The following is a 27,369-nucleotide window of genomic DNA, read 5'->3' as shown; positions in this document are numbered from 1 at the left end:
TGCCATTTCCTCTCCCTTGTTTTGGGGTCCTGGCTTGGTTCTTAAATCCCCACCACAGACTCCTACCCCCATTTCTGTGGCCCAGCCTGGAGTCAGGGCCACTGCTCTGCCATGCAAACTTCTCAGGTCTCCCCCTGCTTGAGGCCCGCCCCCCCACAAGGCACCCACTGACCTGCAGTGAGAGGGGCTGGGGCCAGCCTTTCCTCCCCAACCCCCAAGGTAACCCCAGCCCACAGACAGGCTGGACCTTCACCATCAGGATCCTTGCTGGAGACTTGTCCAAAGTCCCCGGTCCAGCCGGAGCCAGGGACCACAGTGGAGCATCAGAGGGGAAGACCCCAGCTCTCCTTCCATCTCACCTTCCTGCTTGCCTACACAGCCCTACACGCAGCTGTGTTTGCATGTCTGCCTGTCAGTGAGGGCCTTGGTTATCCACACAGCTTGAATGCAATGAGAGGACAGGGCTCAGAAAAAAAGGATGCAACCCAAATCATACTTGTGGGCAAAGAAGCCTGCCTAGGAGATTCCCACTGGAGGGCGCCCGTCTCGCACCTCCTGGGTCCTATAGGATTAGCGGCCATCTGGCCTGAGGACCTCCTGGCCTCCTTGCTGGTGAGGGTAGCTGTCAGTGAAAATAGCTTGCTAATGCAAGCGGCTTAGAATAGCAAGGGTATCAGAGGCCACTGACTTCCTGTCTCCTGCCCCAGGAAAACACAAGACAGCCAGGGAAGAAAATGTTAAATTTAAGGAACCCCAACTCTCCTCCCAGAATGTACTGCCTCCCCAACCCCCATTCAAAATTGGTTTCTGGAAATTCTCTCCTAGGAAGTGGCACAAATCAAAATGCTACCCTGGGAAGCATAATTTATTTTAAAAAATAAAACATTTTTTTCCTATGGGACTCATCTCTTACTATATGATTTTTAGTCCTCTCTCATGACTTCTACTACAAAAACAAAAACAAAATTATGCAATTAACCAGGGTATATAAAACCTTCTCTTACAAGAAGTGGCCTTCAGGGGAGGCTCGCTGCCTCCAGGGGGGCGCCAGCACCTGTCAAGGAAAGGGAGGACGCACCCTTCACCTTGGAACAACTGGTGAGGTTCAGCCCTCTGTGGGAGTTCCTTCTTGTGCCCAGAAGAATAGGGCGGTTTGTGTGAGGTTAGCAGGGCTGGGCCCAGCACCCAGACTCTTCCAAGTCTGGATACATAATAGATTCAGGGGTCTCCAGCTGGTCACTCCTCCCCCTCCCCATCACCATCACCACTAATGTGCTTCTTTAAGTCCATGCTATTCTGGCCATCAGCTTTTAAAAACCAACTGAATCACTAATTTCACATACAGTACTGATTTCTAGCCTCTCTTGAGGCCTGCATTCAGCCTGGCACTAAAGAGACTTCCTTCACCCAGGACACAGGAATTCTAGGTATCAGACCCACCCTCTCTCCTTTTCTCCCTGTCCCTAAGCCCAGTGGACTTCACTCATGTTCATTAATCTAATTATAGAGTCATTTGAGTAGGATACCCTGTCTTTATGGTCTAAGATTCAGGAACTGGCCAGAAGCTGAAATCCAGGATCCCAGCCTTGTTAAGGTTTTACTTCTCCTCCAGATAAAAGTGGGTGGCAGGGGAGGGGGAGGAGCAGATTTTGGTTATAATTGAGAACTAAAATGGACCTGAATTCAGAATGTCTTATTTCAGCCTCATTAGCACATTTTGGGGACTCTTATAAATCTTAATTGAATGGCTGCTGCTTGGGAGATTAAGATAGACATTGCCATTGTCCCAGCCACTAGAAGGGATTTTCCCTCGCCTATTCCAAGAAATTAGCCAAGCCTTTCTGTTCATTGACTCCGTGGTTTCTGTATGACATCTGTAATGACAACGTGGCCAGAAAAGCACCAAGGCCCAAGATCCTGGAAGAGGGGAGGAGACTGAACACATTGGAGGACAGAGACAAAGACACCAGAGCCCCATGGGGAGACCGTATGACTCTCAGGGGGGCTACCTTCATAGGCGGGGCACATTGGGGGAACTTTCTGTGAACTTGAAAGACAGGGGAGGAATTTGAAAATGACAGACTGCATATCTTACCAGAACCACAGGATCGGGGTGTAGAGCAGATTAAATTAGATATAGAGAATTTAAGGAATGTGATCATTCTTACCCCAGACTTAAAGAGGAAAATTCTCACCTGCTGATGTGATGTTTTGTGGCAACATCACCAGCCAACCCTTAACTAGTATGGAAGGTGGCAGACGGAGATTGGGCAAAGTCATGATTCAGAGTGACTACTCTGGAAGGGCAGGAGAGAAGAAAGGGTGAGGCAGGATTTGACTGCCAAGGGGACTTTGGGAACCCAGCCTGGTGACAAGTAGGAGCTGCCACTTTCATAAACTGTAAGTCATCATTTCCATAAGTCATCTTGGAGTTTGTCAATTTCAATGGCTGCAAAGCAACTTGCATGTCCATTAGTTTTTATGAAAATAAACTGCCTCTTATAAAGTTGGGGAAAGACATTCTGTTACGCTTCTTCATAACTTTTATTTGGTTAGCTTTAATATTTTTCAAAATGTCTCCCTTGCTTGAAAATGATGGGGTCACTGCTAATAGTAATTCTGCGTGTGGTTTACAGCCAATGTTCTTAGAGCATGTGGGCAGGTCAGGGAAGATGCCCAGGCTGACATTTCAGGGGTCCTGGCCTTGACCTCACCGCCACTTGCCCTGCATCACTTTGCAGGTCTGATCATCAGTGGACCTCAGTGCTCATCGCTATAAAGTGAGAGGATGTAGGAGAACTCTAGAGTCCCCTTCCATTCCAAATTTTGATTTTTAGTATAATGCACTTGTGCCTTTCAAAGTGATTTCACAGAAATATGGACCAATCCAATAGATTGCACAGAGGACAGCTGTGCACACCATCTGAAAGATGTCAAAACACTTATGAGCAGCTGATTCAGGGTTTGTCAGGGGTGAGACTGGAACCAGGCATCTCATTCATTCATTCATTCATTCATTCTACAAATGTCTGTTGAACATCTACTACATTCCTGCATTGTTCTTCCTGCTGGGGATACAGCAGTGAACAAAACCAAAAATCCCTCATGGAGCTTATGCTCCAGTAATGGGAGAGACACAGAAAATAAGATAAATCAGTAAACTCGTGTAGCATACAAGATAATAGAAAAGTGTTCCAGGAAAGGGTGACAGGAAATGTGGGAGTGTATGCAGGATGCAAGGCGAAATTTTAGAAGGAGTCAGTGCCTGACCCTAGATCCTATTTTTAAACCATCCATGATGCCATGTAGCCACATGCTGAGCAAATGCATGGCAGACCGGGAAGGATGTGAGCTCACAGTTGGGTGGTCCTGGGACCTTATTCTTGCACCATTTCTCCTGAACCTATGATCTTAGAAAAGACTCTTAACCTCTTGGAGCTTAGTTTCTTCTGCATTAACATGGGAATTAAAGATCTACCTCCTGTGCACATCAGGCAGATGCAACGATGTACGTCAGTGCATCACGTGGAGCCTCCAGGTTCCAGGTTCACACTCCAGGGAGCACCCTTTCCTTACCCACGTGGGATGGAGGGGGAAGGAGGCTCCTTGAAGCTTCAGCCCCCTTCTGTGGGGAAAGGGACCATCCTACAAAGCTCATGTCTCTCTCAGGGAGGGGGCTTCCAAACCTCCCTGCAAGAATGGAGCTGCTCTGTTGGTGCCTGCAGCGAGCACCGCTGGCTCCTTCCAGATGCAGAGGCTCCTTCAGGGGGTCCTCTCCTCTACTCCAGCCCACCCTTCCCTCTGCAGCCAGAGGATTCCTCAAAGTGCCTCTCAGATCCAGCCTTCTGGTGTCTGGGCCAAACTCCTGTCCTTGGAAGCCTTCCTCCGTCTCCATCTCAGAGGGCCACCATCTCACTCGGTTCTCACACGGGCCTTGTAGCATCCTACAGCACCGTAGCTCTGGTCCCCTCTTCCCCAGCCACCGCCCTCCATCTGAACCTCCAGCACCTGCTGGACTTTGATGATCTGCTCTTGCCCCCACTCCTCAGGAGGCCTCTGGAAGCACTGTCCTCCCCTCCCACAGGTCTGCTGTGGGCCTGTTCCCATGTGCCTGGTGCCCCACACAGGCCTCTGTTTGGCATCTGTCACACTGTACACTAGGCTGCATACCCTGAACAAGGACCATGGGCAGAATTCAGGGGCCTCCCCCAGGGCCTGGCACCAAGCCTGACACAGCAGGGGTGCCTGGGGAGGTCAATAAATGAGTGAATAAATGGCTGGCTATGGGTGGAGAATGGATGGGTGTGTGGGTGGAAGGTGAGGGGAAGGTGAGTCAGGGGGATGGGGGTAGGGTGGGCCAGGTGGGACCTGCTGCTGCCTGCACCAGGTTGGCACATGGAGAGGGAGAGAAGAGGTCGAGTTTGGGGGCTGTTTGGATGGCTCACTGGCCGCTGTCTGAACGCCCCCACCAGCTCCTTCCCAACCACAGCCTGAGTTCTGTGCCAGAGGCCCCACCAGAGGGTTGAAAATTGCAGATCAAATGAACATGTCCCTAAGGGAAGTGGAAACCAGTCGAAAGAACTCACTAACTCGAAAGAACTCCCAGCTGGTGGCCTTCACACAAACTGGCCTGAGTTATATCAGAGTTTATGACCTGAGGTTTGCAAGGACAAATGCAGATAAACAGAACAGTTACTGAGAGAAACACAACATGCAGTAGATACTGGTAGCCAGAACTCTCTTAATTCTCACAGTGTTTTAAGGCTAAACCGTTGTACATCATCACTTCCTAAGAGCTAAGGGGTGTGTGGGTGGGTGGGTGTGTTGTTCCTTTTGCCCCCTTTCATGAATTCAGAATGTGAAGAACCATGGAGCGAGTGTTGGTTGAATTATTGGTCCCAATTCTTCATGTTCCTGCAGTAGGATTTCACATTCGCTCCCTCATCATGGCTTCACTGTGGGCAGCACGCACATAATACCCATTTACTTTGGGCTTGGCCATTGACTTGCTTTGGCTAAGAGGATGTTAGTAGAATTAACCCCAAGGGACGCCTGGATGGCTCAGTCAGTTAAGCATCTGACTCTTGGTTTCGGCTCAGGTCATGATCTCAGGGTCTTGAGATCAAGCCCCGTGTCAGGCTCCATGCTGAGCATGGAACCTGCTCAAGATTCTCTCTCTCTGCCCCTCCCCCCACACTCTCACACTCTCTCTCTCTCAAAAAAAAAGAAAAAGTGACTCAAGCAGAAACCCGAGGTTTGCTTGTGTATTTGGATTTTCCTTCTTGGGCTCTTGGCATAAACACGAGAGAAGTATCATCTGGGAAGCCCATCAGTCCTAGAGTAAAAGACAAACTTAAAGATAATTTGTGATCAGAGCCAAGCCCAGCCAAGACCAACTCAACCCAGCCAATCCATAGAACCTCGAGTGAGAAATAGATGCTTTGAGTTGTTTGCCACTGAGATTTTGTTATTTAACAACACCTGACTGATCTGGACAATAATATCATTTAATCAGTGATCACACTGTGCCAAGTGTCATGCTGGCTGTTTTCCACACACCTTCGCATGTAACCCTGACAACATCCCTAAGACACAGTGTCACCTAAGAACACTGGGGCTCAGACGATTAAAGCAATGTGTCCAAGGTCAGGGCTAATATGTGAAAGATTTGAATCCAGGTTTGTCTGCCTCCAAACCTCATGCTGTGTGCCAAACTTGCCTCCCCAAGGAACAAACAGAATGGTGACAGGAGCAGGGCCTCCACTTCATGCCTCATAGTCCCAATGCCCTAGGTTAACAAAGCATATCATTTTATTGCATGACTTTATTTCCATCAAAACACATCACAGCTGAGGGCTCTTTTTCAAATGATGACCGAGGTGTTCATCTATGAACTCCAATGCAGACAACCCTGCAGACAACTCTGACCAGCTTTTTCAAAGGAAACACCAGCGAGCCATCTCCGGCTCATTGCCAAATCTTAGAAGCTGCCCCTACAGGTTTGCTCCACGGTCACTGGCTAACTGTGAGAAGTCATGTGCCGAGACAGATGGTGGCGCTCCCGGAAGTATTCATGGCAAATGGGACATGTGAGGGCCTCTTCCCTCAGCTTCTTAGAATGTAGGTCAGGCCCTGCATGCTCCTTTTTGTGGTGGGACCGCATGTGGAAGACCAGGTCGGAGGTCAGGCGAAAGGACAGGTTGCACTTTGCACACCAGTTCTGGGTGGACAGGCCCAGGGAGGTGAACATGGGTCGCAGCAGAGCCCAAGAGGCAGGGGAGGAGGAGGATGAGTGTGTGGGTATCTGGCTAGTGGCATGCTTTAGCCACAGTGTGGGGGCACCCATGAAAGCACTGCAGACAGGAACATTTTGTGGCAACGTTTGCAGGTTCCAGAAATCACCCACCAAAAACTTAGAATTTGAAAGTTGACCCCAACAAGGGACATCTACCGTGTTGATGAGTCCCAACAGCTCCCCAAGGGCATCTGCGTGTCCCTCTGCCTGGAAGGCAGAGGTTGGCCCAGGTCTCCCTGTTGGACACCTGGATGGTTTGCTGAAGGCGCTTCTCGGTTCCCCTTGGGCTCCGCTGGGCCAAGAGAAGACCTTGCTGCCAGCTGGATCCCTGGGGATCTCCTGTGTCAGCTGCTGGGGGACAGGCCAGCCTGTGGGGTTACCATGCTCCCTCTCCTTGGCCTGCGCACCCTCCAGTCTCTTCTTGAGCCGAGGCACCTCCATGAAGGCACTCTGCCCCTGTTCCCGGCACACCTTCTGGGCCATTGGCTTTCCCAGTCTGAGTTTGCCTGGGGTTGCTGACAGCACCAGCTCAGCATAGGCCTCATGCTGGCCCCCACCGCCTGTGGCAGCCTCAGAGCCCAGGTGGTTGGTTTTCACCGGCAGCACTGGCTTGCAACCCCTGCCCTGGTCGGCTTCACTGAGCCGCCATCTGTTTTCAGCTGAAGAGCTCCGCACAGCACCCTTCCCAGCAGCCATGCTGACCAGCAGGGTGTGAGCCAGCTGCCAAGGTGGATGCTCCAATGGCTGTCAGTCTTCAGGGGCTTTGGTGTTCCGGAGGGCTTGACCCAGGGAGGAGCCGTGAGACTGGAGCGCTCCCCCGTTGGCTGCACCAGCACGCTTGGACCACGGGACACTGCACAGAGAGGAAGCAACAGCAGTGAGACATGCGCTCCTCATCTTCGCTGTGTGCATCCAAAGAAGCCTGACTACTAAGGATGCAGCAGCTCACCCTGACTTGGAGCACTGTGCCACCTGCTTTCACCTCCAGGACTCCATCAGGGAGGAAGGACCATGCCACGTGACCCTGCCACCCAGGGGCGAGGCTCAGCACTGCCCCTGCACCTGCCAGCATCCAGGCAGCAGCTGCCGTGTTCCCACAGCACACGACGTGTCCACCGGGCAGTTCCGACCCAGCTGACAAATCTAACGTGTTTGCACCCTGACTTAGGAAAGTTTTCATTGTTTAGCGTAGTCTTGCTGCTCAGGGTGTCCATTTTTCTTCCACAGAATCAGACATGACAGGACACCGAGCACCTGGGAGTGGAGCTCCGGCAGCACAGGCGGCCAGAGGGTAAAGGCTGGACAATAAAATGCCCAGGCATGCCAGGGTGGGTCTGGGCCCCGCTCCCACTCCTGGGGGGCAGCCCCCTCTTCTCCACCTGGCCCCGTCCCTGGAGCAAGCGTGGGTCTGCCCCGTAGCCACTCGCCAGAGTGCCCACACTTGGTTTGCCTCAGACATTAATCCATTTCCTTCTCCTCTGCTCACCTGTCAACTGTCCTCTTGTGCCAACCTGCTGGACCTACTCAGGTAGACCAGCCTCCACTTTGCCCTGGAGGTGCTCAAGGCTTGGAGGAAAGACACTCACGGCCATATGTGAGGTGGCACTGAGGAGGAGAGAGTGCCATCAGCCCTGCTGGGGAGGCTTTCCTCCCTGCCCTTCCCTAATCAACTCCACCGGCCAGTTCTTGAAGCTAGGACACCCCTCTTCAAGCCTCCCCCCGCCCACTCTCCCCCAGCTGGTGAGCAGCACTGGCTGAACCAGACTCACATGCACACACACACACGTCTTCGTTCACCCACTCAAATACACATACACTCACAGAAACAAACACATATACACACATACATACACTCACACATACACACTCATACATACACATACATACACTCACACACACTCCCCCCCCCCCCAATTCGTCTCTCTTTCTATCCCCAGCTCTGCCTCAGACAGCTCTCCAGATGACATTTCAGAACCACAGGCTGTCTTTCCCAAGCCTGGGCAGGCGCCCACGCTACTGTCCTCCGGGTCCTGCTGCACCCTGCACCCCTCTGCAGACAGCCCCACTGGGCTGCCTTCTCAGCTCGGGCAACCTCTGCCAACCACAGCCATGTAGACCCAGTCATCAGAAATGTCCAGAGTGCCCTGAGCCACAGATGTGACAACTCTGCTTTCAGCATTCAAATCTGGAACATGGGATCTTACTGCACGATGAAATATTTACTACCAGGGATGCTTCATCATGTAAACATAGAAGTGACCGTTCATAGACTACGTAGGTGAACACATGCCAGAGATGCCAGAGGCTTCATATGCCTTATTGCGTGGAATTTTCACAGTAACCACACGAGGGAAGCTGCATGATTCAACCCAAGGGCATCCATCTCCAACCTGCCAAATGCCACATTGCTAAATGCAGCGCTGCCTTCCAGCTTCTTGAGACCATTGTGGGTCTGAATTCTGCCAATCACTATATTAGATATCCATCCAACTCCATGTTCCATCAATTTTATTATTCAAATCTTAATAATAATAATGGGACCAACAGGAGGAGGAGAAAGAAAAGGAGATATAATAATAATAATAATAATAATAATAATAATAATAATAATAATATTGAGAAAGAGAAGAAGAAAAGAAGGTGACAAGGGTACTGCACTGACTGGGGACCTTTGGCATGACCAAGCTCCCTGAGGCTCACCTCTCTCCCATGCATCAGCACTGCTGGGCTAAGGTCACTCAGACAAGTGCAAATAATGTCCTACAACACTCTCTCTGGGGCTCCATCTAACCGGTCCACTCTGTCTGTGACATTGCCAGATGGAAGCCTCTCAAAGAGGAAAATGATGTGTGTCTGACGTGGCCTGTCCCAAGCGAACCTGTGCCAGCTCCTGATGCTCATCTCTTCCTGTCAAACGGACTCACGGGCCCTTTCCCAGGGTCAACATCAGACTCTGGGTCTCATCCAGCTCCAGGCTTCATGCACCTCTCCTGTGATCCACCTCTCAGATGACCTGTGCAGATGCATGATGTCATCTCTGGGGTCACATCATGCTCTGGCCGGTGAGTTCTGGGTCAGGAGACCACATGCACAGCTGCTTGGTGCTGCCTCGCTCCTTCTTCCTACGTGGACCGACCAATGCCCTTTGCAACTGGAGGATGGTTCTCTGCCAGACATTCCGGTGAATCTATGAAGCCCTTGTTCTCCTTGCTCCCGTGCAATGTTAAGGGACTCTTTGCTGTCCCTCCACTCTCCTCAATAGCCCCAATTCATTCTGAGCTCTCACCCCCTGACACGATCTGCTCATCCTCATCACTCTGTTGTGTGTGTCCTGATAAGGGTTCTCTTCTCCTCCTTGGATCTTTTCAGTCTGAGCTTAGCAAGAAACCCCCTGAGCCACACAGACATCTTTCAGTAACACCCCGTGGTCTTCCTATTGAAAGGACCTGATTTCAATCCCAGACTCTCCAACATTTCTGAGCCCTTAGATCATGGGATTATAAGTGATCTTTGAGACCTTCTGAATCTGTGCTCCCCAAGTTTACATGGTGTCTGACCACATCCATCCTTCCCTATCATACAGGATACTTCTCCCTCAGGCTCTCAACCTTCCTGGGCCACCAGTGAGGATTCCTCCAATGAACACAAGAAGGGCTACATTCTTGGAAATGAAGCCTTACTCACTTCACAGTGTTACAAGCACATGCGTCTTTGTTTATTACCCATTTCCAGGGCACCGAGTGCAGACTCTGATCATTCTTTCACTTGGCCACATTCTGTTCACGCTATGACCAGGCCATCCCATGTTATCATCAAGCCATGTATCACCCAGAGGATAAGTGCATGAGCTCTCACATCAGATGCCTCGACCAAACCCAACTCTGCTCTTACCAATCCTGTGACCACGGGCAAGGTGTTGATCCTCTCTCTGCCTATTTTCTCATCCAAAAAAAGGACCCTTTCTTAAAAAAAGGATCACCTTGGGGCCTACTCCATCAGGTGTTTGGTAAAGATTAGACGGATTAATATATCTGAAGTGTTAAAGAGCCAGGCTCAATAAATGTTAGGTACATTAATTTATTCATTATTATCACACTAGTGCAAAGGGTAAGAGTCAACCTCCTGGCTGACCTTCCTCTACTCATGTGCTCCCAGGAACCAATGCCCAGTAGTGTGTAATGAGTGACCCAATGGCCTGCCTGTTTTCCTCCTTCCCTCTTCATTCACAGAAGAAAGAACCTTTAGTCAACAACCGGGTGACCTCTTTTTCCTGAGGTATCTGAAGGTACTCTCCAACCTCTGTCAGCTGACCAGCCTCCAGCCTATCCAAGCTGCATCTCACTCAGAAACTGGATCTTATTCAGTGATACCATGTATACCACCAACTAGTATCTCCTGTGTCTGCCTTCCTCTTTAGCTAAAACAAACAAGAGCAGATAATATCTCCTGTGCACTAATCCTTTGGTTTCCCTAGACCTTGGAGGTGCTTCTCAGACCATTCTGGAAGGTTCCAGAGGATAATTATCTATCCACCTCTTCTACATATGGATTGTGACGTCCTGGGTTTTCCTGAACGGGAAATACACACACACCCTCCTAGCTCTGGAACCCTGAGAAAATTAAAACTGGAGAGCTATCCAGGCTCTCCTGGAGGCTGGTTGGTGATGCCACAGAGAAGAGGTCTTCCCAGCCAATCTCCACAGGCTCTATGTCCGCCTAGACCCCTTCAGCAGCAATGCCTGCTGTGTTCAAGCAAAACTAAATGCAGTTTTCCCAGAATGCAGCCAGACACCAGGCCCATAATGCAGTCGGCTGGAGTCCTAACACAACTTGGCCATGTAGACCAAGCCCAGTGGCGGCCTTCCGGGGAAAGTCCATGGCTTGTATATCAAACTGCTCAGCCAGACTCTACCTGATGCCAATAATAGCATCATTATCTACTAGAAAGGAGAGATACAGCCTACTCAAAGAAGGAAAGGAAATTTAAAAGCATTGCAGCTCAACACAAAACCTTGAAAAAAATCTTTTTATTGTGATTATCTGTTTTAAAGAAAAGTTGTCACTTCCTGGGTTTCTGAAAAAGAAATCTGCTAAGCAAAGCAGACATGATGGTTTTAAATCATTTGCAAAGCATCCCTTTCATCCCACCCCTCCAGACTTCTGATACATTGGAAGTCAGCGGTACAACGATTTAAAAGTCAATTTGACTCTTAAGTGCAGAAAACAACCTCCCGAATCAAAGTTCCATGCATATACTTAAGAATTTGTCCAACATTCTTTGATTTAAAATGAAAATTTTCTTTCAATAAACACATTGCAATCCTCTTCCATCATATTTCATTTTTGTTTGTGTGATTTATGTAATGTCACATTTCCTTTCCTGTAACAACTGAAAAGTCAAATGAACTGAAATATCATTAAAAATCATAATAAACCAAAAGGTTAAATTCTTTATTAAAAAAACTTCTGTGTTAGGTGGTAATTAATAGCTTTAAAAACAAACAAGTTTATATATATATGGTGTGTGTGTATATGTGTTTGAACATACAGCTATATGTCATAATAATATCATAAAGCAATGAAATCACATCTCTCTGACAAAATCACATTTTTAACAAGAAGCAAAACATTGCTTTAATATACAATACTTCTACTTTATTTCCCCCAAATTAATCGGATTTGTTTTTCTAGATTTCTTCACTTAGTATGTGTCTAAGACAATCCTTGATACTAAGATGAGGGTATTTTCAACTGTGGTCCTACCTAATGTACACAATAACATTAATCTTAAATGCCACAATAATTGCTATAAAATGCCTGTCTGATTCAGCATAATTATGGAACTTAAATTCTGCACATCAGCAGCACTGACAAGTATCTATTTTAGAAATACACAGTTAATTTCATATTTTAACTCTCACTTAATGGTTTCACATGAAAAGCGCTCACCTCTCTATTGTCTTCCCACAAGTAAGCTCTGAATTCCACCCCTTCCCTCCCTATCAACCTGGCCTTACACTATTTCCAAGGAAGGATGGTGTGGGCCCCAGTGTCCCCTCAATGTTTCTGCAGGATTTAGTTTCCTGGTGTGCTCTCTGTGCCTGTTACTACAGGCAAATGTCAAGAAAACGACTCAATCAATGCCTTGTCTCTAAAACTAAGTATTTTCTTCCAGCTCACCCTAAATCTCAGATATTTATAACTAGATCATTTATGTATTTTTCCCAAAACAGGCACTTGAATGCCCAAATCTTTGGATATAATCCTTTGGAGAAAGGATCTGGGACAGATGCACCATTATTACTCTAGTACCCAGTACAAGCTCTGGCTGAGTATAACAGAGCAACACAGGATGAGGGAGGATGGGTGGATGGACAGATGGATGAATGAGAGTCATCCTAGGAGAAAAAAAAAATCAAAAGGCAGAATTCCTGGGGCGGGTGGTGGAGGGTGGGGCGAAGGAAAAGACCAAGAGAGACAGAGAAGGAAAAAGAGAAGGGGTAGGGCAGGGAAAATAGGTAATGAAGAAGAGGCAGGCAAGAAAAAGTGAGATAGACGACGGAGGGAAACAGGAAGAGACAAGGAGACAAAAGACAGAGGCAGAAGGCAGGGACTGGGGGTAACGAAGAGAAAAAAGGGGGGGGCGAGATGAAGGAAGCCGGCGCCCGAGGGGAGGAAAGAACCCGGCAGTCAAGGGCAGGGCTGCGCACTCTGCCCTGGGGAAAGGCCAGCAGAAGTGGGATGAATCGCGCCCCCCACGTCCACTCGCCGCCTGTCCCGCGTGCAGGACGGCGCGTCTCACCTCAGCTTTCCCGCGGCGCTGGGCGCTGGAGAGGCGCTGACAGCCCCGGCCGCTTCCAGGTCGGACCGCACCACACAGGAGTCGGAACCTGGCGCGCGAACCCCGGGGGCCGGCCGGGCCCCGCCCTCCCGGACTGCTCCCGCCCCCGGGGCGGGGCCTCAGGCAGCCACCCCCACGGCCCCTTCCGGGAGGGGCCTGCGCGTCGACGCGACCTCCTCAGAGGTGCGCGGGGTGCGAGCCCGGCGCGCTCCGCTCCGCAAACCCCGGCCCGCCGCCGGGGGACTCGGCCTCTGCCCGGCGCCTCGCAGCAGCTGGGCTGAGGGGGAGCGTCCCGGCGCTGGCCGCCGCACCCAGCGAAAAGCTCCGGTGCCTTGGGAGGTGGCGCCTGGGCCACGGCGGAGGCGCCCCTGCCGCTGCTCACCCGCCCTAGACGCCGCGACTTCTCCCCGAGGCCCGCCGGTCCCAGGCTACCGCCCGGGTGTTAGTGCGGAGATCCCCGCGGCGTCCGGGCAGTTCTTCCCCCTGCCCGCTGAGCCGCCGCGCAAACTGCATCTTTGCAGCGCCGCGAGACTCTCCCAAACTTCCGTGGAACTGTCCCTCTGCCTCGCTGCCTCCTCAGCCGGGAGATGGCAGCACTGCGCCAGACCATGGTGAGTTCTGTGATCTCACAGAAAGCAGAGGTGTCAGGGAACCTAACTACCCACGGAGAATGGGACGGACTAGGCTCCGAAAAAGGGCTGGGCGGCGGGAGGGAATGGCTTCTGAGTGGGCGGCATTCATGACAGGACTCGAAGGAGCTCGTAGTGACAGGTGAGAAGAGATGGGAGAAATGGGTGAGCTCGCCAGAATTGTAATGGCAGCCAGATGTGAGGGTCACATTGTTGGAGCACAGAGGGAGTGCAGAGCCCATTAGACTGAGGAAGGGAGATCCCCGAGGGACTGAAAGGGAAACCAGCCCCGAGTCCCTGCTCCATTCTTCCTTCAGTCACTCAGTCAATGTTCTGGATGCACTTGGGGGGCAGGGGATGCAGGGACAGAAGGTAACAGGCTCTGTGCTTTTCCCCAGGTTTTGGAGCATCTATTACACAAATAAGATTGTAAAGAAAAAAAATTATGGTAAATCTGAGGGGGGAAAAGCTGATTCAGAACATACATTAGAAGGTCCACAAAGCAAAACTTTTCTTTCGGTGAATATGGAAATGAAACATCAAATCCCTAATGTGAGCATTTATACAACTTTAGTGAAAGAGAAGCTTAGAGGAAAATTTGTGGCCACAAATGGTTATTTTATGGGGGGGGGGGAAGGTAAAAATAAATGAGTTAACAGTTAACCTAAAAATATTTGAAAAAGAATACTAAAATGAAACCCAAAGAAAATGAAAGGGAGAATATTTTAGAGAAATAATAAATACAAAAAAATAGTAAAATAGTAAAACAAAACCAAAAGTTATTTAAAAAGATAAATAAAGATAATATTCCAATGAAATTGATTGTAAAACAGGACAGTCTTCCCAATGTTTTTATTATAATTATTATTATTATTATTACCTCCCCCAGGAGCTCTTTTTTTTTATGTTATGTTAATCATAACAGGTTGCTGCCTGTGTTCTCCTTTAGGATGTTGATGGACTCCTGTCTCACATTGAGGTGTTTCAACCATTTGGAGTCTATTTTTGTGTGTGGTGTAAGGAAATGGTCCAGTTTCATTCTTCTGCATGTGGCTGTCCAGTTTTCCCAACAATATTTGTTGAAGAGACTGTCTTTTTTCCATTGGACATTCTTTCCTGCTTTGTCGAAGATCAGTTGACCATAGAGTTGAGGGTCCATTTCTGGGCTCTCTATTCTGTTCCATTGATATATGTGTCTGTTTTTGTGCCAGTACCATGCTGTCTTGATGATGACAGCTTTGTAATAGAGCTGGAAGTCCGGGATTGTGATGCCACCAGCTTTGCTTTTCTTTTACAACATTCCTCTGGCTATTCGGCATCTTTTCTGGTTCCATACAAATTTTGGGATTATTTGTTCCATTTCTTTGAAAAAAGTGGATGGTATTTTGATGGGGATTGCATTGAATGTGTAGATTGCTCTAGGTAGCATTGACATCTTCACAATATTTGTTCTTCCAATCCATGAGCATGGAACGTTTTTCCATTTCTTTGTGTCTTCCTCAATTTCTTTCATGAGTTATTTTATAGTTTTCTGAGTACGGATTCTTTGCTTCTTTGGTTAGATTTATTCCTAGGTATCTTATGGTTTTGGGTGCGATTGTAAATGGGATTGACTCCTTAATTTCTCTTTCTTCTGTCTTGTTGTTGGTGTATAGGAATGCCACTGATTTCTGTGCATTGATTTTATATCCTGCCACTTTACTGAATTCCTGTATAAGTTCTAGCAGTTTTGGGGTGGAGTCTTTGGGGTTTTCCACATAAAGTATCATATCATCTGCAAACAGTGAGAGTTTGACTTCTTCTTTGCTGATTCGGATGCCTTTTATTTCTTTTTGTTGTCTGATTGCTGTGGCTAGGACTTCCAATACTATGTTGAATAGCAGTGGTGATAGTGGACATCCCTGCCGCATTCCTGACCTTAGGGGGAAAGCTCTCAGTTTTTCCCCATTGAGAATGATATTCGCTGTGGGTTTTTCATAGATGGCTTTTACGATATTGAGGTATGTACCCTCTATCCCTATACTCTGAAGAGTTTTGATCAAGAAAGGATGCTGTACTTTGTTAAATGCTTTTTCTGCATCTTTTGAGAAGATCATATGGTTCCTGTTCTTTCTTTTATTAATGTATTGTAACACGTTGATTCATTTGCGGATGTTGAACCAACCTTGGAGCCCAGGGATAAATCCCACTTGGTCGTGGTGAATAATCCTTTTAATGGACTGTGGGATCCTATTGGCTAGTATTTTGGTGAGAATTTTTGCATCCATGTTCATCAAGGATATTGGTCTGTAATTCTCCTTTTTGATGGGGTCTTTGTCTGGTTTTGGGATCAAGGTAAGGGTGGCCTCAGAAAACGAGTTTGGGGGCGCCTGGGTGGCTCAGTTGGTTAAGCGACTGCCTTCGGCTCAGGTCATGATCCTGGAGTCCCGGGATCGAGTCCCGCGTCGGGCTCCCTGCTCAGCGGGGAGTCTGCTTCTCCCTCTCCCGCTCCCCCCCTTGTGCTCTCTCTCTCTATCTCATTCTCTCTCAAATAAATAAATAAATAAATAAGAAAAAGAAAACGAGTTTGGAAGTTTTCCTTCCATTGCTATTTTTTGGAACAGTTTCAGAAGAATAGGTATTAATTCTTCTTTAAATGTTTGGTAGAATTCCCCTGGGAAGCCATCTGGCCCTGGCTCTTGTTTGTTGGGAGATTTTTGATCGCTGCTTCAATTTCCTGAGTGGTTATAGGTCTGTTCAGGTTTTCTATTTCTTCCTGGTTCAGTTTTGGTAGTTGATACATCTCTAGGAATGGCTCCATTTCTTCCAGGTTATCTAATTTGCTGGCATATAGTTGCTCATAATATGTTCTTATAATTGTATTTCTTTGGTGTTGGTTGTGATCTCTCCTCTTTCATTCATGATTTTGTTGATTTGGGTCATTTCTCTTTTCTTTTTGATAATTCTGGCCAGGGGTTTCTCAATCTTGTTAATTCTTTCAAAGAACCAGCTCCTAGTTTCGTTGATCTGTTCTACTGTTCTTTTGGTTTCTATTTCATTGATCTCTGCTCTGATCTTTATTATTTCTCTTCTCCTGCTGGGTTTAGGCTTTATTTGCTGTTTTTTCTCTAGCTCCTTTAGGTGTAGGGTTAGGTTGTATATTTGAGACCTTTCTTGTTTCTTGAGAAAGGCTTGTATTGCTATATACTTTCCTCTTAGGACTACCTTTGCTGCATCCCAAAGATTTTGAACAGTTGTGTTTTCATTTTCATTGGTTTCCATGAATTTTTTAAATTCTTCTTTAACTTCCTGGTTGACCCATTCATTCTTTCATAGGATGCTCTTTAGCCTCCATGTATTTGAGTTCTTTCCAACTTTCCTCTTGTGATTAAGTTCTAGTTTCAAAGCATTGTGGTCTGAAAATAGGCAGGGAATGATCCCAGTCTTTTGGTACCAGTTGAGACCTGATTTGTGACCTAGGATGTGATCTATTCTGGATAATGTTCCATATGCACTAGAGAAGAATGTGTATTCCATTGCTTTGGGATGGAATGTTCTGAATATGTCTGTGAAGTCCATTTGGTCCAGTGTGTCATTTAAAGGCTTTATTTCCTTGTTGATCTTTTGCTTAGATGATCTGTCCATTTCAGTGAGGGGGGTGTTAAAGTCCCCCACTATTATTGTATTGTTGCCAATGTGTTTCTTTGCTTTTGTTATTAATTGGCTTATGTAATTGGCTGCTCCCATGTTAAGGGCATAGATATTTACAATTGTTAGACCTTCTTGTTGGATAGACCCTTTAAGTAGGATATAGTGTCCTTCCTCATCTCTTATTACAGTCTTTGGTTTAAAATCTAATTTGTCTGATACAAGGATTGCCACATAGTTTTCCACCCCCTCACTTTCAATCTGGGGGTGTCTTTGGGTCTAAAATGAGTCTCTTGCAGACAGTGTATCGATGGGTCTTGTTTTTTAATCCAATCTGATAGCCTGTGTCTTTTGATTGGGGCATTTAGCCCATTTGCATTCAGGGTAACTATTGAAAGATATGAATTTAGTGCCACTGTATTGCCTGTAAGGTTACTGTTACTGTATATTGTCTGTGTTCCTTTCTGGTCTATGTTGTTTTTAGGCTCTCTCTTTGCTTAGAGGACCCCTTTCAAGATTTCTTGTAGGGCTGGTTTCATGTTTGCAAATGTTTTTAGTTTTTGTTTGTCTTGGAAGCTTTTTATCTCTCCTTCTATTTTCAATGACAGCCTAGCTGGATAGAGTATTCTTGGCTGCATATTTTTCTCATTTAGTGCTCTGAATATATCATGCCAGTCCTTTCTGGCCTGCCAGGTCTCTGTGGATAGGTCTGTTGCCAATCTAATGTTTCTACCCTTGTAGGTTACAGATCTCTTCTCCCAAGCTGCTTTCAGGATTTTCTCTTTGTCTCTGAGACTCATAAGTTTTACTATTAGATGTTGGGGTGTTGACCTATTTTTATTGATTTTGAGAGGCGTTCTCTGTGCCTCCTGGATTTTGATGCCTGTTTCCTTCCCCAAATTAGGGAAGTTCTCTGCTATAATTTGCTCCAATATACCTTCTGCCCGTCTCTCTCTCTTTCTTCTTCTTCTGGGATCCCAATTACTCTAATGTTTCGTCTTATGGTATCGCTTATCTCTCGAATTCTGCCCTCGTGATCCAGTAGTTGTTTGTTTATCTCTTTTTCTCAGCTTCTTTATTTTCCATCATTTGGTCTTCTATATCCCTGATTCTCTCTTCTGCCTCATTTATCCTAGCAGTTAGCACCCCCATTTTTTATTGCACCTCATTAATAGCCTTTTTGATTTTGACTTGGTTAGATTTTAGTTCTTTTATTTCTCCAGAAAGGGTTTCTCTAATAACTTCCATTCTTTTTTCAAGCCCAGCTAGTGTTTTTAAAATCATCATTCTGAACTCTAGATCTGACATCGTACTAATGTCCATATTGAGTAGGTCCCTGGCAGTCGATACTGCCTCTTGTTCTTTTTGTTGAGGTGATTTTTTCTGTCTTGTCATTTTGTCCAGAGGAGAATTTGAATGAGAGAACAAAATGCTAACCGGGTAACAACGTCCCCAGAAAATATACTCTAAACAAATCAGAAAAGACCTGAAGCCGGGGGAAAAGAAAGGGAAAGCAAGAAAAAAGAAAAAGAGAAAAACAAACAAAAACAGAACAAAACAAAACAAAAAAACAGAATATGATCAAATAAGATCAGGCTGGTGCATAGATCAGTGCCACACACTAGATTTTGGGTGTATTTTGGTCTGTTAGAAGAAAGTGCCTCCCAAAATTTTAAAGAAAGCAAAACTTATATATATACAAAAATAAGGGTTGATATGATGAAGGGATGGAATATGACTGTAAAGATGAAAATTATAAAAAATTTTATAAAAGGAATTGATAAGAAGTTGTTTGAAAAAAGAAAGAAGAGGATTTAAAAAACATTTTTTTTAAAAAGGGAGAGCATGTGATCAGGCAGGAGACTAGAAGAAAGCCATACATTAGAGATGTAGGGTATATTTTGATCTGTTAGAAGAAACTGTATCTCAAAATTTTAAAGAGAGAACAAGTTATATATATACCAAAAATAAGGGTAACTACTATGAAGGGATAGAATATGACTCTAAAAATGAGAAATAAAAGAGATTTTTTAAAAAGGGATTGATAAGATGTTGGTTGAAAAAGGGAAAAAGAAAAATTCAAAAAAAAAAAAGACAGTTAAAAAAATTAACTTTGAAAGACTAAAGAAGCATGATAAAAAAAGCCATGAATTCTATGTGCAGTATTCCCCTAGCACTGGAGTTCTGCCGTTCTCATTGATCGGTAAACTTGGTCTTGGCTGGCTTTTCTTGCTGATCTTCTGGGGGAGGGGCCTGTTGCCATGGTTCCCAAATGTCTTTGCCGGAGGTGAATTGCCCTGCCTTTGCTGGGTCCGGGCTAAGTAATCTGCTCGGGTTTGCTCTCGGGAGCTTTTGTTCCCTGCAAGCTTTCCGTTCCATTTTGGAGGACGAAAGTGAAATGGCAGCCTCCCAATCTCCTCCCCGGAGGAGCTGAGAACTCGGGGCCCCACTCCTCAGTATACCCCCAAAGAAAAGCAGTCAGTCACTCCCGTCTCCCCAGTCTCTGGCTGCACTCTGTGCTCACCCGGCCTGTGACCGAGCGTTTCTATCTCTGGCACCTGACCCCGTGTGGAGTCTCCAAACCCAGCAGATCTAGGGGAGGAAGGGGAGTCTCCCAGGATCTGCCACTTGTTGGGTCCCTCCTGGAAGAGCAGTGGCCCGACTGTGCTGCGGATCACAGTTTATGGCAACCCCGAGCTGAGAGCCCACTCCTTGGCTCCGTCTCTGCAGCCGGCTTCCCCCCTCCAATACCTGGGAGCTCTGCCACACTCAGGCACCCCCGGTCTTTCTGTGACCCTGAGGGTCCTGAGACCACACTGTCCCAGAGAGGGTTCCACCCCCCACTTAGCCACTGGAGCGATGTCCCTCTGCGGAGCTGACTTCTAAAAGTTCCGATTTTGTGCTCCGCTGCTCTATCACTTGCCAGAAGCGGCCAACGGAGGCCCCCTCCCCCGCCATCTATCCTCCCGAGTATCACCTTGGATTCACTTCTCCGCACATCCTACCTTCCAGAATGTAGTCGCTTTTCTGTTCAGAGAGTTGTTGCTATTCCTTTCTTCAATCTCCTGTTGAGTTCGTAGGTGTTCAGAATGATTTGATCCCTATCCAGCTGAATTCCTGGGACCAGATGAAATCCAGGTCTCCTACTCCTCCACCATCTTGCTCTGCCCCCGAGGTTCCATGATTCATTGTTTGTGTATAACACCAAGTGCTCCATGCAATACGTGCCCTCCTTAATACCCATCACCGGGCTAACCCACCCTCTCTTCCCCCTCCCCTCTAAAACCCTCAGTTTGTTTCTTGGAGTCCATAGTCTCTCATGGTTTGTCTCCCCCTCCAATTTGCCCCCCTTCATTTTTCCCTTCCTTCTCCTAGTGTCCTCCATGCTGTTCCTTGTGTTCCACAAATAAGTGAAACCACATGATAATTGACTTTCTCTGCTTGACTTATTTCACTTAGCATAATCTCCTCCAGTCCCATCCATGTTGATGCAAAAATTGGGTATTCATCCTTTCTGACGGCTAATATTCCATTGTATATATGGACCACATCTTCTTTATCCATTTGTCTGTTGAAGCGTATATTGGCTCTTTCCACAGTTTGGCTATTGTGGACATTGCTGCTATGAACATTGGGGTGCATGTGGCTCTTCTTTTCTCTACATCTGTGTCTTTGGTGTGCAATTGCTGGGTCATAGGGTAGCTCTTTTTTTAATTTTTTGAGGAACCTCCACACTGTTTTCCAAAGTGGCTATATCAACTTTCATTCCCACCAACAGTGTAAGAGAGTTCCCCTTTCTCCACAACCTCTCCAACATTTGTTGTTTCTTGCCTCGTCAATTTTTGCCATTCTAACTGGTATAAGGTGGTATCTCAATGTGGTTTCCATTAAAAAAAAAAAAAGATTCCTTTTTCATTTGGTCATTCATTAGACTGAATAGGATGAAAATGAGTGAGTCTTCCAGTGTGCCTGCCTTATTGGCCAGTGGTATATGAAAGCCAGGGAGCTCCAGGCAGAGGGAGTGACCTATGCAAAGACCTGAGCAGTGAGGCCCTCAGAGGATCACAGAGGATCCAAGTAGAAGGAGAAAGAGGACAGGCTGATGAGGGGGGAATATAGGAGGTGTGTACTTCACCTTAAGGGTAAATGGGAGTCCATGGAAGGAAGGCTTTTATCAGAGGAGAGATGGATCAGATCTATGTTTTTCTTAGAGCCACTTGGCTTCCTTGGGGAGGATGGGTAAGAAGGGGGGGAAGGATGGAAGCAGCAGCTGTAGTGAAAAGGGGAAGTAGTGAAAAGGGAAGGCTAGGGGAAAACAGGTAGGAGACCAGGGCAGATGTGTCCCATGAAAGGAGAATGAGCAGACAGACCCCCAAGGGAGCTCCTGCATGTGTGGTATGGATATGGAAAGTGGGGCTGGTATAGAGGAGAGAAGCAGAGCTTCAAGATCCATTCGTTCTAAGGATATTGGAACTCTGGACATTGTTACTGTGGGTGCACTGGGAATGGGAGAGGAGCTCACAGCTGCCTTTCCTGGTGTTAAAAGATAAACTGAAGCACTTTATAATTTTTAAGGATTTGAGTATGCATAGATTTGAATCAGGAAACTCAAAACCTCAGTTGTTAGGGACACTCCACTGACAGGAGGTTTATATAGAAAAGATGTGGAAGAAAATCAAAGAAATTATTTGAATGATCATAGTTTAAGCAGTTGTCTTATTTAGGAAAGCCTATTTTGCTGCTTGTGATTGGTGTGCATATGTGTGCTTTCAGGGCATTAGAAGCACCTCAGTCCAATGGCTCTTTGTGTTAATATTTTAATAATTCCCCCCCTTTTGGACATCCTCTCATACAGGAGAGACTGACCAACAATTCAGTATGATGAGCACTGGGTGTTATATTCAACTAATGAATCATTGAACATTATATCAAAAACTAATGATGTACTTACCTTGGCTAATTGAATTTAAATAAAAAAATTTTCAGTATTAGTACCATTCTTGGTTACTGTTAGGGTTAAATTGTTCTTGTCTTGTCGTGAAACTTGAGGTAATGATGTCAGATACATTGTAAGAATTGTTTTTGCTATTTATTTGTTCATCTTTTTTGTTTCTCCAAGTGCAGTGAGACCATCTGATGTACTGATGTTGGTTGTAGACATATATTAAGACCCTTGACAGAATACAGCACACCAGGGAGACTACCATGCTGACTATCAGGAGGATAATAGCAAGAGACTGAAGAATGTTCCTTAGCCAGGGCACACATGAACCAAATCAGTTGGTATCAAATAAATCAAAGAATATACCAGAAGAGACATCAACCTGTTTAGTTAAGTGGCTTGTTTATTAATTTCTCATATTTTAATGTCTACAATACTAGTGCTGAAATAGTTACAGCAGGAAGTAATTGCTATGGCAGAGACTCCTCCTTGTTAGCCTGAGTCTTGTATCTAAAACCACCTTATCAGCTTGAAATAATCCTTAAAACAGAGGCATACTTTGGAGTGGCATAATTTGCTACCCTTTATTCACCCCCTTTGAAATTTCCCCAAGAACTTTCAGTCTAGAAGTTGAGTTGGTAGTTTGTTTCATCACATTGAACTCATCCCTTAGTCTTGAAAATAGGTCAGTTCAGTTAAACAGTGTCTCATTTCAGGAAATGGTGTTGTAAGTGGGCTCCCAAAGTTTGACTTATACCATGTGAGCAAAGAGGCATTTCAGTGAGACAGAAGAAAACAGTTAATGATTGGAGCAGACAATGCATCAGGTTCTGAGTTCAGAGAGCATCCAATTGAGAAGACTTCCAGACATTGGGCTCCTAGGTGTAGGTTCAAAGCATCTTGTGTAATTTGATTGTCTCTGGTGATGTTATTGGGTGCTCAAGTGAATGTTCTGAGTGGCCCACACAGCAAGAGACACAAAAGTTGTCTGTGCATGAGCAATTGTGTTGATTTCTATAAAGTTTATATCAAGTTATCCAGCTCAGTTTGCAGGGCTTTGGGAAAAGGGCAGGTTTTATTCTTAGTAATTCCAAATCAGAAGGGTGGAAGAAAATTGAAATTATTAGTTTGGAGAGTTGTAGACAGATATTGGAGAAAAACAGAATAATTTAGAATCCATTCCATTTTACAAGTAGATAACAACATTCAAAGACAGTGAACAGGTCTAGAATCTGATATCCATCAAAATGTGTTATAGTTTCTACTGAAAATACTTTTTATCTCTACAATTACTACCAGAAACTATCATACTAAGACTAATCTGTTTATAAAACATGTCTAGTCTTATTAAACCAGGTCTGGTTATTTGCGTAAGTGGAGCAAGAATAGTGATTTTATGTATAATATCAAATATGATATTCCAGTTAAAGCTTTGGTGATATCCAAGGGGATTTATTGTCTTTATAAAGTCCATGTTGTTCTCTTAAAACTGGTAATAACTTAGATTAGATTCTTTAAAAAGCTTTGTTAGGCTAAGAAGCCAGACTAAGAAGTTGCCCAATTTTGTCCTGTAACAAGGAGAACACATTTTCATAGAACTTATGCAAATACTTTTTGTCATGTAAATTAAGAATACTCAAGAATTTCTGGATAATAGAGGGATCAGATAGAAAATGATAACTACAGTTGACCTTTGAACAACAGGGGTTTGAAATGCATAGGTCCATTTATAAATGGATTTTTTTTAATATATATAAATACTGGACATTAGTAGAAAGAGACACTACATGTCTCCTCATCTGCATCCAAAGTTAGCAAAGCTAGATCCTGGAATGACACCCATTTCCTTCCTTCCTTCCTTCCTTGGTTTTGGTTTTTCTTTTTTTTAATTTAAATTCCATTAGCCAACATATAGTGCATCATTAGTTTTTGACGTAGTGTTCAATGATTCATTAGTTACGTATAACACCCAGTGCTCATCACATCATGTGCCCTCCTTACGGAGCTCACAGAGCTCCAGTGGTGCAATCGGTTGGCAGATGGTACTTATACCTCTCCTTGCTTTCTACTCATGAATATGGGAACCCTCCTTCCAAGCAAAGTCTTGGGGAACACAGAGCACTTTTAATCATCTCTCTAGGTCACTTGCTCCACCTGACCCCTCTTATGTGGTTCTAATGCAGTTCCTACTTGCAGGAGATTCTGACAAGCCTTAAGCCTCCAGTTCCCTGGTGGTATTAGTTACCCAGCCCAGAGAAATTTCAGCACCATGGACAGCACCTCTTGTGGCCTGCTCTGAGACCCAACCTTCTGCCTGATGCTATCCTGCCCCCGGTGTTTTAGACCCCCACCCCAGCAGTCCTTATTCTGTGATCCTTGGCCAACTCTGGCCAGTGACTGGACTCACCACTTTGGTAAGAATCCCTCCCCAGAACTGTTTTCTTTCTTTATGCCTTTCAGTTCAGGACCTCAATGATCTGAGCTTCACATAGGTACTGGAGTGAGGAGTGCCAGGAAGAGACCAGAACACTGCTACCTGCTGTTCCAGCCTTCCCTGCATCTTTCCTCCACCTTCCCTTCACTTCTAATCATTTGGCAACTTCTATCTTACTTTTAAATCACAGTGTAAAACACAGCTGAATTTTGAGGGGAGAAAAAGTTATATGTGAATTATATGCAGGGGGTTGGCACTCCTAACACCCATGTTGTACAAAGGTCAACAGTATTCCATTTTCGTTGTAAAAAGTTTGCTTTACCAAATTGCTATGTTATAGATAAGTTAAAAGAAAGGAGAAAAGGGGCTTTTTAACTCTGGAAAACAAAATAGACAAAAAAGCAATGTTTCAAAGTCATACAAAATTATAATCATCCTCATCAGTTCTTTCAGGCCCATTAGTTCTTGTTAACAATTTTATGAATCTCTCAGTCTCTTCATTAGAGTTCAAAAAATTCTTGTAGTATGACCAGTTCAAGGTATGATCTTAAAGTTACGAAAAACCTGTACTTGTCAGTCCCTTTTATGAATCTCTTTGAAGAGGAAGCGCTTTTGCAAAAGCCTTAAAGTAAAACAATAACTGTAAATGTCAAAAGACTTAAAAGTGGCCAATGTGAAAGATTTTATGAGAGTCCGTTACAATGAAATTGACAAGAAAATTTTATTTTTTGACATACATTTTAAGATAATAATTAGAATTATGACTGATAACATTATACCAAGACATATCAGATTCCTAGAAATTTCATACAATTTTTGGAACACATATCAGTAACTATATCCATACAAATATAACCTAAAGAAGGTTTAGCATCACTTATTATTTGACAATGCTTCCCATGTAATTGGACATGTTAAATTAACCTAATTAATCTAACATGTCTCTTTTATAAGGCGAGAGAAAAAGTCTTTTGAGATGTTCCAAGGACCTTCTTAAATATTCCAAAGTTAATTCAAGATAAAAAGACTTCATTTAGAATTTCTATGGGAAATTTATAAAAAATATCAAAAGGTGATCTGGGTTATCTATTCAACTAAAGTGAGAGAGATTTCTAAGGCAAACTAAAAAAGTTACATAGTTGTAAAAAAAAAAAAAAAGCTTAGCTCTTTTAATAGAGAACACTCAGTACCCCCAAGTAATCAAAAACCTGTTAATGATAACATGAAGCACAAGAAATTATTTTGGTAAGACAAAATATATTTGCTTTCAAGATAGATTACAGGGATAAAGAACAACCTTTCATAATCTCTTATTAAGAGCACACCATACTTTAAGAAAACTTTTTCTGCTCAACAAAAGAAAGAGAATTACATTTTAATTTTGCCTAGGTATACCATTGACATTAAAGCTTATTTTTAAAACCCTTATAATAAATTCATTCGTTTTTCACCAGCTTGACCAAATAAGATTTTCTCTTGCTTTCTGCTTTCTGTTTCCATTTGGTTTTTATCTTCTATTCCTCCTTTTTTTTTTATTCTAAAATGACCATTCTCTTTAGAACAAAATTACTCTTTCCTTTGACAAAAGTTCATTTTCATACCTCATACCTTTTCTTATCAAAATACATTCTGTTCTCCCTGTATAGAGTCGTTTCTCTTACTATTTCTAGTCATTCTAATTGTATATATTGGTTAAAATTATTAGCCCTTGGAAACCTTAATTACTAGTGAAAACTAAAAGGTGAGCTATTATGGACTATTATACCAACATTCTGAAGATTGGCAAATTTATGAATACATTTCATAATTTCTGGAAGTATATTCTGTCTCATTGTGAATTTTTCAGTGTGGCATAAGACATGTTTATTAAACCCAAATAGCTTTAGTTCCTCTGTAATAAGCCCAATGTGGATAAACCTATGTTGAGTAATTAGTATTTCCATATTTTATCTTACTTGGAAATTGTTTAGAAAAGGCAGTCTCAATGTGTGCAGTCTTTTGACACCCATTCAGCCACATAAGAATAAACCTTGAGCCTGGAACATGTTTTTACAAAGAGGTAAAGAGCCCACCATACAGCCTGGTCAAGCTTATCACCTGGAGTGAGGATATTGCTCCTTGTTTAACTTTCTGAATATTCTTTTGTCTCTGCTTAAAGGATATACATCATATGGTACTTGGCCAATCCACTGTTAACACCTGTCTTCTGTGGAGAGAGGCAAGGTTCCTTCCACTGTGGCAGGAGTGACATGCTTAGGCCAATTGCCATGCCTCAGCCACCAGGAGAGACCCACTGGGCATGGGGACCAGTGCTCACTAGTGAAGCTGATCTTGTTCTGTCTCTTTATGTCAGTAAAGCATTGTTCCATCCAGTGCTTGACTACTGTGTTTTCCTTAGTGACTCCAATACCATACCATGATGCACTGATCAGAAGAGTTAAGAGTTCTCTCCTGGGCTTGGTAACCAGTACTCTGTACTCTCTTAGGACTGGTTTAAAAAAAAGAGAGATGAGTGGGCTTTGAATCACTTCTATAGAACCTTTCTGTCCTTATAAAGACTCAGTTTGTAAAATGAGTACCATTGTTTTTATTACTGAAAGA

At 44.8% G+C, this 27,369-nt stretch overlaps 2 protein-coding genes across 2 annotated transcripts in view; one reads left to right on the top strand and one right to left on the bottom strand.

The window, feature by feature from the left end:
• Nucleotides 1–5,849: 5,849 nt before the first annotated feature.
• On the bottom strand, nucleotides 5,850–13,153 carry ZNF488 (zinc finger protein 488). Its single transcript, XM_035020347.1, has 2 exons — nucleotides 13,098–13,153; nucleotides 5,850–7,148 (listed from the first exon to the last, which is right to left on the bottom strand). The coding sequence occupies exon 2, from the start codon at nucleotides 6,989–6,991 to the stop codon at nucleotides 6,020–6,022; it is 972 nt and encodes a 323-aa protein (XP_034876238.1). The 5' UTR covers nucleotides 6,992–7,148; nucleotides 13,098–13,153; the 3' UTR covers nucleotides 5,850–6,019.
• The window catches only part of LOC117998326 (translation initiation factor IF-2-like), a 37,549-nt gene continuing 19,525 nt past the window's right edge, over nucleotides 9,346–27,369 (top strand). The window contains exons 1-2 of the mRNA XM_034987102.1: nucleotides 9,346–9,357; nucleotides 13,083–13,747. Of these exons, the coding sequence (XP_034842993.1) occupies nucleotides 9,346–9,357; nucleotides 13,083–13,747 (677 nt within the window). The remainder of the gene's footprint in view (nucleotides 9,358–13,082; nucleotides 13,748–27,369) is intronic.

This window comes from Mirounga leonina, unplaced genomic scaffold (genome assembly GCF_011800145.1).
Source record: "Mirounga leonina isolate KUSES-001 unplaced genomic scaffold, KU_Mleo_1.0 Mir_114, whole genome shotgun sequence".
Lineage (NCBI taxonomy): Eukaryota > Metazoa > Chordata > Mammalia > Carnivora > Phocidae > Mirounga > Mirounga leonina.
This window is presented reverse-complemented; position numbering and strand designations above follow the sequence as displayed.